This window comes from Rana temporaria, chromosome 6 (assembly GCF_905171775.1).
Source record: "Rana temporaria chromosome 6, aRanTem1.1, whole genome shotgun sequence".
In the NCBI taxonomy this organism is placed as follows: domain Eukaryota; kingdom Metazoa; phylum Chordata; class Amphibia; order Anura; family Ranidae; genus Rana; species Rana temporaria.
In genome coordinates, this window is record NC_053494.1 from 23,082,718 (window position 1) to 23,096,166 (window position 13,449).

Consider the following 13,449-nt stretch of genomic DNA (forward strand, 5'->3'; position numbering starts at 1 on the left):
AGAAGACAACGCGAGGAGGAAGAGGAAGGAGACCTGCCGCGGACTAGGAAGAGGCAGATTAGGAACATCCGCATAGCAACCGGCTTTTTTTTTTTTTGCAGGTTTTTGGTGTAAACATTTTTTTTGAAGGGCAAAACTAAAATATCACTTTTGGGTTGATTGGCCTTTTAACTTATACTTCAGCACAGTCTGTTATCACAGAGGATTTCATTCGATTACGTTGGATTACATCCTCACTCGGATAAAGCTGAGTCACCTATTGTTTTTGCCTGCCTAACGAACCGTAATAAAATTTCGTTAGACAATTGTAATAAACTGCGACACTTCAAAAGCAGCGTTTTTTTTTTATGTTGTTCGCTTAGCCATGTATCTGCTCCCCCAGCCCCCCCCCCCCCCTCGCTCGGCGGCACATACAAGTATCCAGCGTTCCATAAACACATCCACGCGACGTCCCCAGGGTGGAGGGAGAAGCTGTGTTTATTGTTAATGGCTGACGCCATACTCGAGCAATTTGGACTGACTTACTGTACCAAAACAGCTGTTCTCCTGCAGCAATGGCTTGCAATTAACCCCGAGCCAATTAGCCAGGCCTTCATTCATCTCGTTGACTTGTGATTTATGTAAAAATGGCATCCTCTGGACTAGTTCTTGGAAAACGGTTCGCAAAGTGACGCCATTTGAGTTGATTGACCAATACTGGGCGGGCAGAAGGCAGGAGCCGCCACTGAACACGCAGCCTCGTCTTCCTATCACAGATCCTCCTATATTTATTTTTCTTCATTCATGGCAAATGATATGTCACATTTGTTTCCTGTCTTGATGAATAGCGGGACGGTGGAGTTGGGAAACACTGCAGGCCGAGTTTCGACGCTGACACAAGTTAGATAGAGCTCTCGTGTACGGAAGGCTGGATATACAGCACGGGCCACGCTTAAAGGGGAGCAACCAGGAACCTTACAATCTGTATCAATAAATAGCTCAGATGTCACAATATATGGGAGCAATATAATTTATCAAAAAAGCTCCACATTTTATCATTGAAAAGCCACGCTTAACCAATTCCGGACCGCCCATTAGCAGATTTACTGCTACAGGGTGGCCCTTCTGCGCAGGATCACTTATATATAAATATATATACGTGATTCTGCACTTCTGCCTGCAGGGGGTGCCGTGGCCCGCTTCTGCTGTGATTAATCAGCTCAGCGTTCTGGTCCCCTCCCTCTTGCAGCATGGCTCAGCCCCGCCCCCTCCTCACTCACTGTGATTGACAGCAGTGGGAGCCAATCATGAGGGAGAGACCAGGGAGAGCCTCGGGTCTCGTTCACATTGTTGGATCAGGATCTGGCTCAGGTAAGTATTAGGGGGGCTGAGGGGGGGAGCTGCACACTGAAAGTTTTTTTACCTTCATGCATAGAATACATGAAGGTAACAAATCTTTTCAACCACTTTAAATGTCACAGGAAGCTGAACAGTGGTATCCTTTCCTAGCGTGTTGGCTTGCGTAAATCTCAAGAGCGGCTGAACCAAATTGCAGATAGATTTCCATATGTGGGCTCAGAGAGAAATGACTGAGTGGGCATAGGATCGGCAGAGCTGGGGGACTGGAGCAGGAAGAACTAGCAGATATCACGCGTGGTGCACAGCATGGGAGCAATATATCAGGAGGTAAGCGGGGACTGGAGAGAGAGGAGGATCAGAAAAACAGGATCAGTGGAGCAGGGGGTTACTACTGGGCAGAGCATCAGCAGAGCTGGGGGTTACTCCAGGGCGGAGCATCAGCGGAGCTGGGGTTATTACTGGGCAGAGCATCAGCGGAGCTGGGGGTTACTACTGGGCAGAGGCTCAGCAGCGCTGGGGGATACTACTGAGGGGAGGCTCAGCGGCGCTAGGGGATACTACTGAGCAGAGGATCAGCGGCGCTGGGGGATACTACTGAGCGGAGGATCAGCAGCGCTGGGGGATACTACTGAGCTGAGGATCAGCAGCGCTGGGGGATACTACTGAGCTGAGGATCAGCAGCGCTGGGGGATAATACTGAGCTGAGGATCAGCTGCGCTGGGTGATACTACTGGGCGGAGGATCAGCGGCGCTGGGGGATACTACTGAGCGTAGGATCAGCAGCGCTGGGGGATACTACTGAGCTGAGGACCAGCGGCGCTGGGGGATACTACTGAGGGGGGAGGCTCAGCGGCGCTGGGGGATACTACTGAGTGGAGGATCAGCGGCGCTGGGGGATACTACTGGGCGGAAGCTCTGCGGCGCTGGGGGATACTATTGAGCAGAGGATCAGCTGCGCTGGGGGGATACTACTGAGCGGAGGATCAGCGGCGCTGGGGGATACTACTAAGCAGAGGATCAACGGCGCTGGAAGGATACTACTGAGCTGAGGACAAGCGGCGCTGGAAGGATACTACTGAGCTGAGGACCAGCCACGCTGGGGGATACTACTGAGGGGGGAGGCTTAGCGGTGCTGGGGGATACTACTGAGCGGAGGATCAGCGGCGCTGGGGAGATACTACTGAGTGGAGGATCAGTGGCGCTGGGGAGATACTACTGAGCGGAGGATCAGCGGCGCTGGGGAGATACTACTGAGTGGAGGATCAGCGGCGCTGGGGAGATACTACTGAGCGGGGGATCAGCGGCGCTGGGCACTACTACTGAGTGGGACATCAGCAGAGTTAAGGGTCTTACTGAGCAGAAGATCTGCTGAACGAGGCTACTAATAAGCTGGGGATTTGCTGAAAGGGGGTAAAAATGTACTTGGGGTTCTATTGGTCCCCTTTAAACAAATATAATATCGAGACACTGGGCATTTGTCAAGCATCATTAACGCTTAAAAAGCAAGTTGATGCAAGTATAAAAGAGCCCTTAGTGTGGTAACATAGAGGGTCCCGGGAGTTCCTTGTACACACAACTTCTGTGGTAGAACGTATCTGTGTGAGTAGACGGCCCTGGGACTCTGCTCGTGCCCCCAGATGTTACAAATCGTTCCTTTGTCTGATTAACTTGTCCCCTGGAAGACCACCGATCCTCACCAAGCTCTCCATCACATCACGGGTTAATCGGAGTCCCTGGGTGTTCCGACTGCGGCTAATGTTGTACCACTTGTAGCGTCGTTATTGATGGGCTCCTCACATTTGTAACTCATTACAAGAAGATCATGCAAAGCCGGAGTGTAAATAACTGGCTGCGTTCGGGGGAAGCGCGTCGCCAATGATAGTACCGCCTTGGCGCTTTATTTCCTGCCACAACACGATCCGCCGTATGAACGCACCAAGAGCCTGTCACCAGCGCCCATAATTATAGGTTATGACTGCACATAACAAGAGTTTCACAAATGGACAGACATTTCCAATTAGGATTATAGTTCTGGCAATGAGGATTCCCCAGACGTGTTCTCCACTTTTACTTTATTATGTGCAGTCGGCTCCAGAACGGGTTCCAGAACAACACTAACCTAATGAGATGATAGTTAATCAGAGCTTACACATAACAGCCATATACAAGCCTATGATAGGTCCCCAGATATTAGAACGTTGATGCCTTCTGCTTGTCTTGTTTGCTGATGAAGAATTGTGAGAGATGAGAAGGTGAGGACATGTCTTGTATCCATCCATCCATATGTACATCATCCCTTGGCCTTTTGACCAGTCAAGCTCTTCCTTCATCAGAAAGATTGTGATCCTAATTAGTGAAGTGGTTTAAGCGCTGATCAAAGCAGACAGGAGACAGTGGCCTGGCCTGAGGCGGAGAACGTGCTCTGCAGATGTCCCTGGTGCCCCTGGCTCAGGTGTCTGCTTTGCCCTTTATTAATCTTTTATCGTTTCCAGACCTGAGTCTTTAGTGTGCAGAGGAATCTGTTCCATAGACACTTTTTATATCCTACTTCTGCCAGACACATGGCACTGCCAGATGCAGCAAGGCGAGCAGCAACCTCCCTCCAACATCCAAACTCATCAGGACCCAAGTCATTTCTGATTCCCGGCATGTTGGATGAGATAAATAGCTTGTAGTAACGCATCATCACAAAAACGTAAGGGCCTATTCACACTATGACCTTACGGTAGCGCTCGCGCTAATGTGTGTTACACGCATTGTTGACATTTTTTTCTTGTGTAATGCCGCGTACACAAGATCATTTTTCAGCATGAAAGAAAACGTAGTTTTTCAGCATGTCCAAAAAACAACGTTTTCCCAACTTCATCATTAAAAACTACGTTGCCCACACACCATCGTTTTAAAAAAATGATCTAGCAAAGCGCGGTGACGTACAACACGTACGACGGCACTATAAAGGGGAAGTTCCATTCGCCTTTGGGCTGCTTTAGCTGATTCCGTGTTAGTAAAAGACGATTCGCGCTTTTCTGTCTGTTACAGCGTGATGAATGTGCTTACTTCATTACGAACGGTAGTTTTACCAGAACGAGCGCTCCCGTCTCATAACTTGCTTCTGAGCATGCGCTGTTTTTTCACGTCGTTTTAGCCCACACACGATCATTTTTTACTACCCGAAAAACGACATTGTTTAAAACGACGTTAAAAAATGCAGCATGTTCGAATTTTTTTTTTTTGCCGTTTTTCAGAACCTGAAAAACGATGTGCAGCCCACACACGATCATTTTAAATTAATTTTTTTTAAAAACGACGTTTTTTTTCATGCTGAAAAATGATCGTGTGTCCGCGGCATCACGATAACACGTGCCAAAGGATGTAGCATGCGGTGCTCCTCCAAAAATAGTGCATGCACCATGTGCTTTGCCGCACTGAAAAACGTATTGGGGTGTCATAGTGGGAGTGGACCTTTAGTGATAGATTGCCCTGATCCGTGAGATCAATTGGTGATCAAAAGTTGGTCAAGAGTGGTTAAAGTTGCCTGAAAACTGTCAAGTCTGTGGCCAAAATTGAAGTGGATCTGATGCCTAATCTAATTGCAATCTGAGGCCCGGATTCACGTAGAAGCGCGTATCTTTGTGCGGGCGTAACGTATCCTATTTACGTTACGCCTCCGCAACTTTGACAGGCAAGTGCTGTATTCTCAAACCAAAGTTGGAGCGGCGTAGCGTAAATAGGCCGGCGTAAGCCCGCCTAATTCAAATGTGGTAGATGTGGGCGTGTGTTATGTAAATTTAATGTGACCCCACGTACATGACGCTTTTTACGAACGGCGCATGCGCCGTCCGTGAAAGTATCCCAGTGCGCATGCTCCAAATTAACCCGCAAGAAGCCAATGCTTTTGACGTGAACGTAAATGACGCCCAGCCCTATTCGCGAACGACTTACGCAAACGACGTAAAATTTTCGAAATTCGACGCGGGAACGACGTCCATACTTAACTTTGGTACGCCTCATGTACGCCTCATATAGCAGGGGTAACTTTACACCGGGAAAAGCCTAACGTAAACGGCGTATCTGTACTGTGTCGGCCGGGCGTACGTTCGTGAATTGGCGTATCTAGCTGATTTACATATTTCTAGCCGATTTACATATTTCTAGCCGTAAATCAGCGAACACGCCCCTAGCGGCCAGCGTAAATATGCAGTTAAGATCCGACGGCTTAAGAGACTTACGCCGGTCGGATCTAATACAAATCTATGCGTAACTGATTTTAAGAATCAGGCGCATAGATACGACGGCTCGGACTCAGAGTTACGACGGCGTATCTGCAGATACGCCGGCGTAACTTGTACGTGAATCTGGGCCTGAGTATACAATCTCTATTTACTCTCCATCTATGTAGTAGAAGCCCAACTCCATTTGTATGTAGCCAGGCTGTCGCGTCTACATAATTGTTGGTAGATCTAAAGAAGGTTGTTCAGTCAGAACTCAAGGTGTAAGGACAAACTCAGTGATATTTCATTTAATAAAATACCGGGGCTGATTTACTAAAACTGGAGAGTACAAAATCTGGTGCGGCTGTGCATGATAGCCAATCAGCGTCTAAGGCTTGGTTACCACTAATGCGGGCCATGTGTCCCTTGTTTGCGCGGGGATGGCAGCCCATTTATTCGAATGGGCTGCTGTGCTGTCGTCAATTTAAAAATATAGGGGTAGATTCATAAAGAAGTTACGATGGCGTATCTATTGATACGCCGCGTAACTTCTAGGATGCTCCGGCGTATCTTTTTTCTGTATTCAGAAAACAAGATACGCCGGAATTTGGCTAAGATCCGACTGGCGTAAGTCTCTTACGCCGTCATATCTTAGTTGCATATTTACGCTGGCCGCTAGGTGGCGCTTCCGTCGATTTACGCAAGGAATATGCAAATTAGGTAGATACACCGATTCAGAAACGTACGTCCGCCCGGCGCATTTTTTTACGTCGTTTACGTTAGGCTTTTTCCGGCGTAAAGTTACCCCTGCTATATGAGGCGTATCCTATGTTAAGTATGGACGTCGGGCCAGCGTTGAATTTTTCGTCGTTTGCGTAAGTCGTTCGCGAATAGGGCTGTGCGTAATTTACGTTCACATCGAAAGCATTGGCTTTTTGCGGGTTATTTTGGAGCATGCGCACTGGGTTACCTTCACGCCGTTAGTCAAAAACTTCATTTACGTGGGGTCAGGTTTTATTTACATAAAACACGCCCACCTCTTCACAATTTGAATTAGGCGCGCTTACGCCGGCAGATTTACACTACGCCGCCGTAAATTAGGGTGCAGGTTCTTGGTGAATACAGAACCTGCCTCACTAAGTTACGGCGGCGTAGCGTATCTGAGATACGCTACGCCCGCACAAAGTTACGGCGGGCTATCTGAATCTAGCCCATAAACGACAATTTAAAAATAATAGAGGGCCTCAAGTACTGCCCCCCCCCCCACCCCCTACACTTCCCGAGGGGCGCAAAATATCAGTGTATTGCGTCAAGTTAGGCAGGTCATTCAAAAAGAGCGCACTGTAATGCACCTCAACACCCAAAAAACTTGGCCCTGCTGTATTTCATGCAATGCACACTGAAGAGGACGTTGAAGTCATCATTGTTGCCAGTGGTCACAGTAAAAACCCCCAATCTTGGTGTCGTGATCTCCGTAATAACTCGGTGTCAGTGACCTCAATTGTAGCCCCAAAGAAAATGGTGTCAGTGGCAGTACTGGTAACTCAAAGCACCCAACTGTCCCTGATTTTGAGGGACTGTCCCTGATTTTGAGCAACTGTCCCTCTTTCCTCCTCCATTCAGCCCTTATTTCGATCTGATCCATAAAGTTGTATATAAAATGAACCTTTTATCTTTCAAAAAGAGTTTCCCAGAGCTAAACCTTTCATCCAAATTATAAATTGCTGCATTTGTAAGTTTTAAAAGTCAATATAAAGAAACAGTAGTAGTACAAAAAAAAACAAAAAACTGTAAAGTTAGCCCAATTTTTTTGTTTAATGTGAAAGATGATGTTATGCCGTGAGAATCGTGATCTATCTTCTAAGCAAAAAAAAATTGCGATTCTCATTTTAGTCAGAATATTTAAAATCAGATTGGTAAATCTACTCAGCAGGGATACAGACAGCTATTAAATTGTCACGTTTTATGTTCCTGAACATTACAAGAACAATATAAATGTTTTTGGTAGTGAGGCGTGAGGTGAATGTTTAGTTTTGGGGGGAATAACACTTTAATGCAGTCTGTATATTTTCTAGAGTTTATAGGGATTAAATATCCAGTTTTTCGGTGGGCACTAAATGTCACTGACCTGACAGATCTGCCATGTTTTTTACAAGAAGTATTTCTACTGACTGTTTTTCATTTCTCTCTGTTATGTTGTGCAGGGTCTGATTAAAATTCGAGGTGACAAATGCTGGCGTGACCTAACCTGCATGAACTACCATTACGAGGTATGGATTGATTTTGTCTTTTACTGATGTTTTCCTGAATCATGTTTTCTTCAGACAGTTTAAAGCAGAACTCCAGCAAAATGGTTAAATAAGCAGTTGAAATTGGTATTGTATTTTGACACGCCTGCCATACTCTATAGCTGGACAGTGGTATGACTAGTCAGAGGCTATAGCTCTGAAGCCCCTGTGTTACATTACCACCTCCATCATACTCTGGGCTAGATTCAGATAGCCCTGCGTAATGTTGTGCGGGCATAGCGTATGGTATTTACACTATGCCGCCGCAATTTAGAGAGACAAGTGCAGTATTCACAATGCACTTGCTCCGTAAGTTACGCGGGCGTAGCGTAAATCTGCCGGCGTAAGCGCGCCAAATTCAAATTCTGAAGAGGTGGGCGTGTTTTATGTAAATTAAACATGACCCCACTTATTTGACGTTTTTTACGAACGGCGCATGCGCCGTTCGTGAAAGAATCCCAATGCGCATGCTCCAAATTTCGCCGTAAATCGTCAATGCTTTAGACGTAAACGTAACTTACGTACAGCTCTATTCGCGAACGACATACGCAAACGACATAAAAATTTCAAAATTCGACGCGGGAACGACGTCCATACTTAACATTGCGTACGCCTCATATAGCAGGAGTAACCTTACGCCGGAAAAAGCCTAACGTAAACGACGTAAAAAAAAAGTGCCGGGCGGACGTACGTTTCTGAATCAGCGTATCTACCTAATTCACATATTCCACGCGTAAATCGCCGGAAGCGCCACCTAGCGGCCAGCGTAAATATGCAACTATGATACGACGGCGTAAGAGACTCACGCCAGTCGGATATTTAGCCTAATTTCGGCGTATCTTGCTTTCTGAATACAGAAAGAAGCTTTGAATCTAGCCCACTGTGTGTGTGTGTGTGTGTGTGTGTGTGTGTGTGTGTATATATATATATATATATATATATATATATATATATATATATATATATATATCTCCAAAGCAGCAGGGTTGAGCACAGGCAACCTATAGAAGAGAATGCAGATGCAGTGACTGCACTGAATGCAAATGTAGTGGTTGCACTGAATGCAGACGTAGTGGTTGCACTGAATCCAGATGTAGTGGTTGCACTGAATGCAGATGCAGTGGCTGCACAGACACAGCTACATGTCAGAATTTGAAAGCCGTCATTGCGGCATGTTTCCAGTGATGAAAACTAAATGAAAATTACCCCACATTTTTTGTCAATTGACAAAAACTGATTAAAAAGTCAATTTCCGTTGTCATCAATTAATGAAAATGGAACAAAAATGTGAGGGAGAGATGTTTACCCATCTGAACATCCTCGGAGCTGCGCCTGTAAAGTTCATGAGTGTTTCCCCTCCAAGCAAGCAAGATAGCGGTGTGGCATGCTTAGCACTGTGCAGCATTACAGGCCTCCTCAGACCACCATCCAGAGCACTGTGCAGCATTTCCTGGACTCCTCAGACCACCATCCAGAGCACTTTGCAGTATTCAGATGCCTCCTCAGACTATCCAGAGCACTGTGTGCATTACAGGCCTTAGACTGTCCAGAGCACTGTGCAGCATTTAGAGGCCTCCTCAAACTCTACATTGCACTGTGTGCATTACAGGCCTCCTCAGACCACCGTCCACAGCACTGGGCAGCATTACAGGTCTCCTCAGACCACCATCCAAAGCACTGTGTGCATTACAAGCCTCCTCAGACCACCATCCAGAGCACTGTGTGCATTACAGGGCTTCTCAGACCACTGTCCAGAGCACTGTGTGCATTACAGGCCTCCTCAGACCGTCAAAAGAGCACTGTGAATTACAGGCCTCCTCAGAACACGTCCAGAGTATTGGACAGCATTACATGCCTCCTTAGACCATTGTCCAGAGCAGTGTTTCTGAACTCCAGTCCTCAGGGCGCACCAACAGGTCATGTTTTCAGGATTTCCCTCAGATGAAACTGCTGTGGTAATTACTAAGGCAGTGAAACTGATAAAATCACCTGTGCAAAATAATGGAAAGCCTAAAAACAAGACCTGTTGGTGCGCCTTGAGGACTGGAGTTGAGAAACACTGGTCCAGAGCACTGTGTGCATTACAGGCCTCCCTAGACCGTCCAGAGCACTGTGAATTACAGGCCTCCTCAGACCGTCCAGAGCACTGTGAAATTACAGGCCTCCTCAGACCACAGTTCAGAGGGCTGTGTGCATTACAGGCCACCTCAGACCACTGTCCATGGTGTCTGTGTAGTTTGTTAAAGTCTTAAAGTGGTTGTAAAACCTTTACAACCACTTTTTTCTACAGGTAAGACTATAATAATTTGGGTGATTTGGGCGAAGTGCTCCAAAGAACCCCACTGCTCTGGATTTATATATATTTATAAAAAAAAATCTGTTTACATTCGACAATTGGATTGGATATTTAGACTTTGATTTCTGCCTCTATCACCATGAGAGAGATGTCTCCTCATTTCCTGTCCAGGTGACGGGTCTCAGAACACAAAGAGAAACCTAACCCTGCCACGTTCTTTCAAACACTTAAAAAAAAAAGAATTTGTCAGGAGCTGGCCTTTAAGCTATATATTAATACCCTATGACAGCTGTAGTTACGGTATGTTGTTTTATTTTGGTACCTATTTTATGACAACCTGCAAAAAAAACAAAACCAGTTGGGTGATTTATTAATGAATGGGATTTCCAATGTAGTTCTAGAAGTGTAAATCCTTCACCCTCTGATGAGCCTCTGATATTTGGTGCCCCCCCCCCGTCACGTTAATCAGCAGCACACCTTATGCAGATTATTCCACATTGTTCTGCATCACAGGAGCTGAGACATTCTTCTCGGTACAGACCTGCTCATCTGTGACATACAGAAGGAGGAAGTCCAGTAGTCACATAGGATCAATTTCCAAGTTCTACACATGGATTCTGGAAGTAAGAGGCATGGAAACATCCCATCTGTAGGGTTTTATTACAGGGGAGCGTTGTAGGTTCTTAAACTGGTAATAGGATTGTGATAAAGTAAGTAGTAAGTCATCATTCTGCTCCTCTGTCATTGTCAGTCAGCAATTTGGAGTGCTACTCTTAAGCCCTGTACACACGATCTGTTTTTCCGCTGAAAACCGACCAATGGACTGCTTTCATCGGAAAAAACTATCCTGTGTGGGCCCCATCGATTTTATTTCCATCGGTGTAAAAAAATAGAACATGCTTTAAATTTTTCCTATGGATAAAAAAAACGATAGAAAAATCCGATCGTCTGTCCATCGGACAAAAATCCACGCATGCTCAGAATCAAGTCGGAAGCATTAAACTTAATTTTTTTTCGGCTCGTCGTTGTGTTTTACGTCACCGCGTTTTGGCACAGTCGGATTTTTGACTAATGGTGTGTAGGCAAGACTGATGAAAGTCAGCTTCATTGGATATCCGATGAAAAAATCCATCGGATTAGATTCCATCAAATATCCGATCGTGTGTACAGGGCTTTATAATATACTCTGTAATATGTACTTTTATATATATATATATATATATATATATATATTATATTGTATGCACAGAAGGCTAGAGTGCATGCATTTTTAAAAGGAACTTGGCCATGAATTCCTTTTACGCATTCGCACTTCGTCACTTCACAGAAGGCATGTGATGTGTACTAATCATGATTTTATGGCTGCTGAATCAACCAGTTATGGGAACAACGTAACAGTTTAATTATGAATCAGCTCATGTATTATTTGGGTTTTTCTAAAGTAAATAAGATAGATAGATAGATAGATAGATAGATAGATAGATAGATAGATAGATTAGATAAGTAGATAGATACAATAGATGCAAAAGCTAGATAGATACGATATACAGTAGATATGATAGATGGATAGATAGATAGAATAGATTTAATAGATATGATAGATAGATAGATAGATAGTTAGATAGTTAGATAGATATGATAGATGAATGCAAAAGCTAGATAGATATGATAGATACAATAGAGTAGATAGATAGATATATATATATACAATAGATAGATACAAAAGCTAGATAGATACAATCGATTGGATAGATAGATGGATTAGATAAGTATATAGATAGATAGATATGATAGATGAGTTAAAACTAGATGGATAGATTAGATAAGTAGATAGATATGATAGATAGATGCAAAAGATAAGTAGATAGATAAATAGATAGATAAGTTAAAGATTGATGGATTAGATAAGTAGATAGATATAATAGATAGATGCAATAGATAGATAGATAGATGCGATAGATAGATAGATAGATAGATAGATAGATAGATAGATAGATGCGATAGATAAATCTGATATATAGATATGATAGATAGATCTGATAGATACAATAGATAGATAGATCTGATAGATAGATACAATAGATGGATAGATAGATAGATCTGATAGATAGATGCAAAAGATAAGTAGATAGATAAATAGATAGATAAGTTAAAGATTGATGGATTAGATAAGTAGATAGATATAATAGATAGATGCGATAGATAGATAGATAGATAGATAGATAGATAGATAGATAGATAGATAGATAGATACAATAGATAGATGTGATGCATAAATCTGATAGATAGATATGATAGATAGATTGATAGATCTGATAGATAGATAGATCTGATAGATAGATAGATCTGATAGATAGATAGATCTGATAGATAGATAGATAGACAGATGTGATAGATAGATAGATCTGATAGACAGATACAATAGATAGATGCGATAGATTAGATAGATAGATAGATAGATACAATAGATAGATGCGATAGATAGATCTGATAGATAAATAGACAGATCATAACCCCTCTGTATATTTCTCCTGTGTAACACTTGGGCACACGTTTGTTAGAATGTAATCAATGAAATTCCTTCCATCTCCCTTATCTTGTCTTCTACCTCTGATTAATTACACTGAGTGCTGTCTATGGAATTTATTACACCGCCAGCAGTGCTCTAAGTCACCCTATTTTATGGACTTAGTGTGATTATAACCCAAGGCTGCCTATGGAGCTCAGACCTTTGTGTGTCACCAGGGGGGTGACTTTGTGACGAAGTGGCCGGGACATTTTGTCTCTCCTCGGACCCGACAAGTAATTTGCGTTGAGCAGTAAAGGTAGTAACAGCGCCGGAGTTTCATATGTGCAGTGGGACAATGTGTAACCTACGTGTTAATAATTGGTTGCCTGTAGCGGAGGTTTGATTACAGTATAACTCGCTTCCCCGGGCTTTGTCACCAAATCATTTATCTGGCTAGAAATGAGTACTCTAAAGATAATTTTGTCTGGGTTGCTGAGATAAAGACTGGAGCCTGAATCCAAGCAGAAATTTATGACCCAATTTACTAGGTGTGATCACCTTCAAAGGGGAAGTCAATTCTGCTATCTGAATACGGATAAAAATAATTGTTCTTTCTTGATTTCTATGTACAGTAACTGTTATGGTTGGCATGTCACACTATGATTGGCTGAGGTCGGTACCTGGGACATAAGCACTAAAAATTGCAGCCCCCTAATAAAAAAAATCCTGATCTCCCACTGTATAGAATTTAGGGATCTCCAAACTGCGGCCCTCCAGCTGTTGCGGACAGGGCCGGATTTGCTCTCC

General features: G+C 44.0%; 1 protein-coding gene across 1 annotated transcript in view; it reads left to right on the forward strand.

Moving 5' to 3' along the window:
- Nucleotides 1-13,449, forward strand: part of LMF1 (lipase maturation factor 1) — a 395,063-nt gene that overhangs the window by 167,282 nt on the left and 214,332 nt on the right. Inside the window, exon 5 of the mRNA XM_040356447.1 lies at nucleotides 7,754-7,819. Coding sequence (XP_040212381.1) covers nucleotides 7,754-7,819 — 66 coding nt within the window. The remainder of the gene's footprint in view (nucleotides 1-7,753; nucleotides 7,820-13,449) is intronic.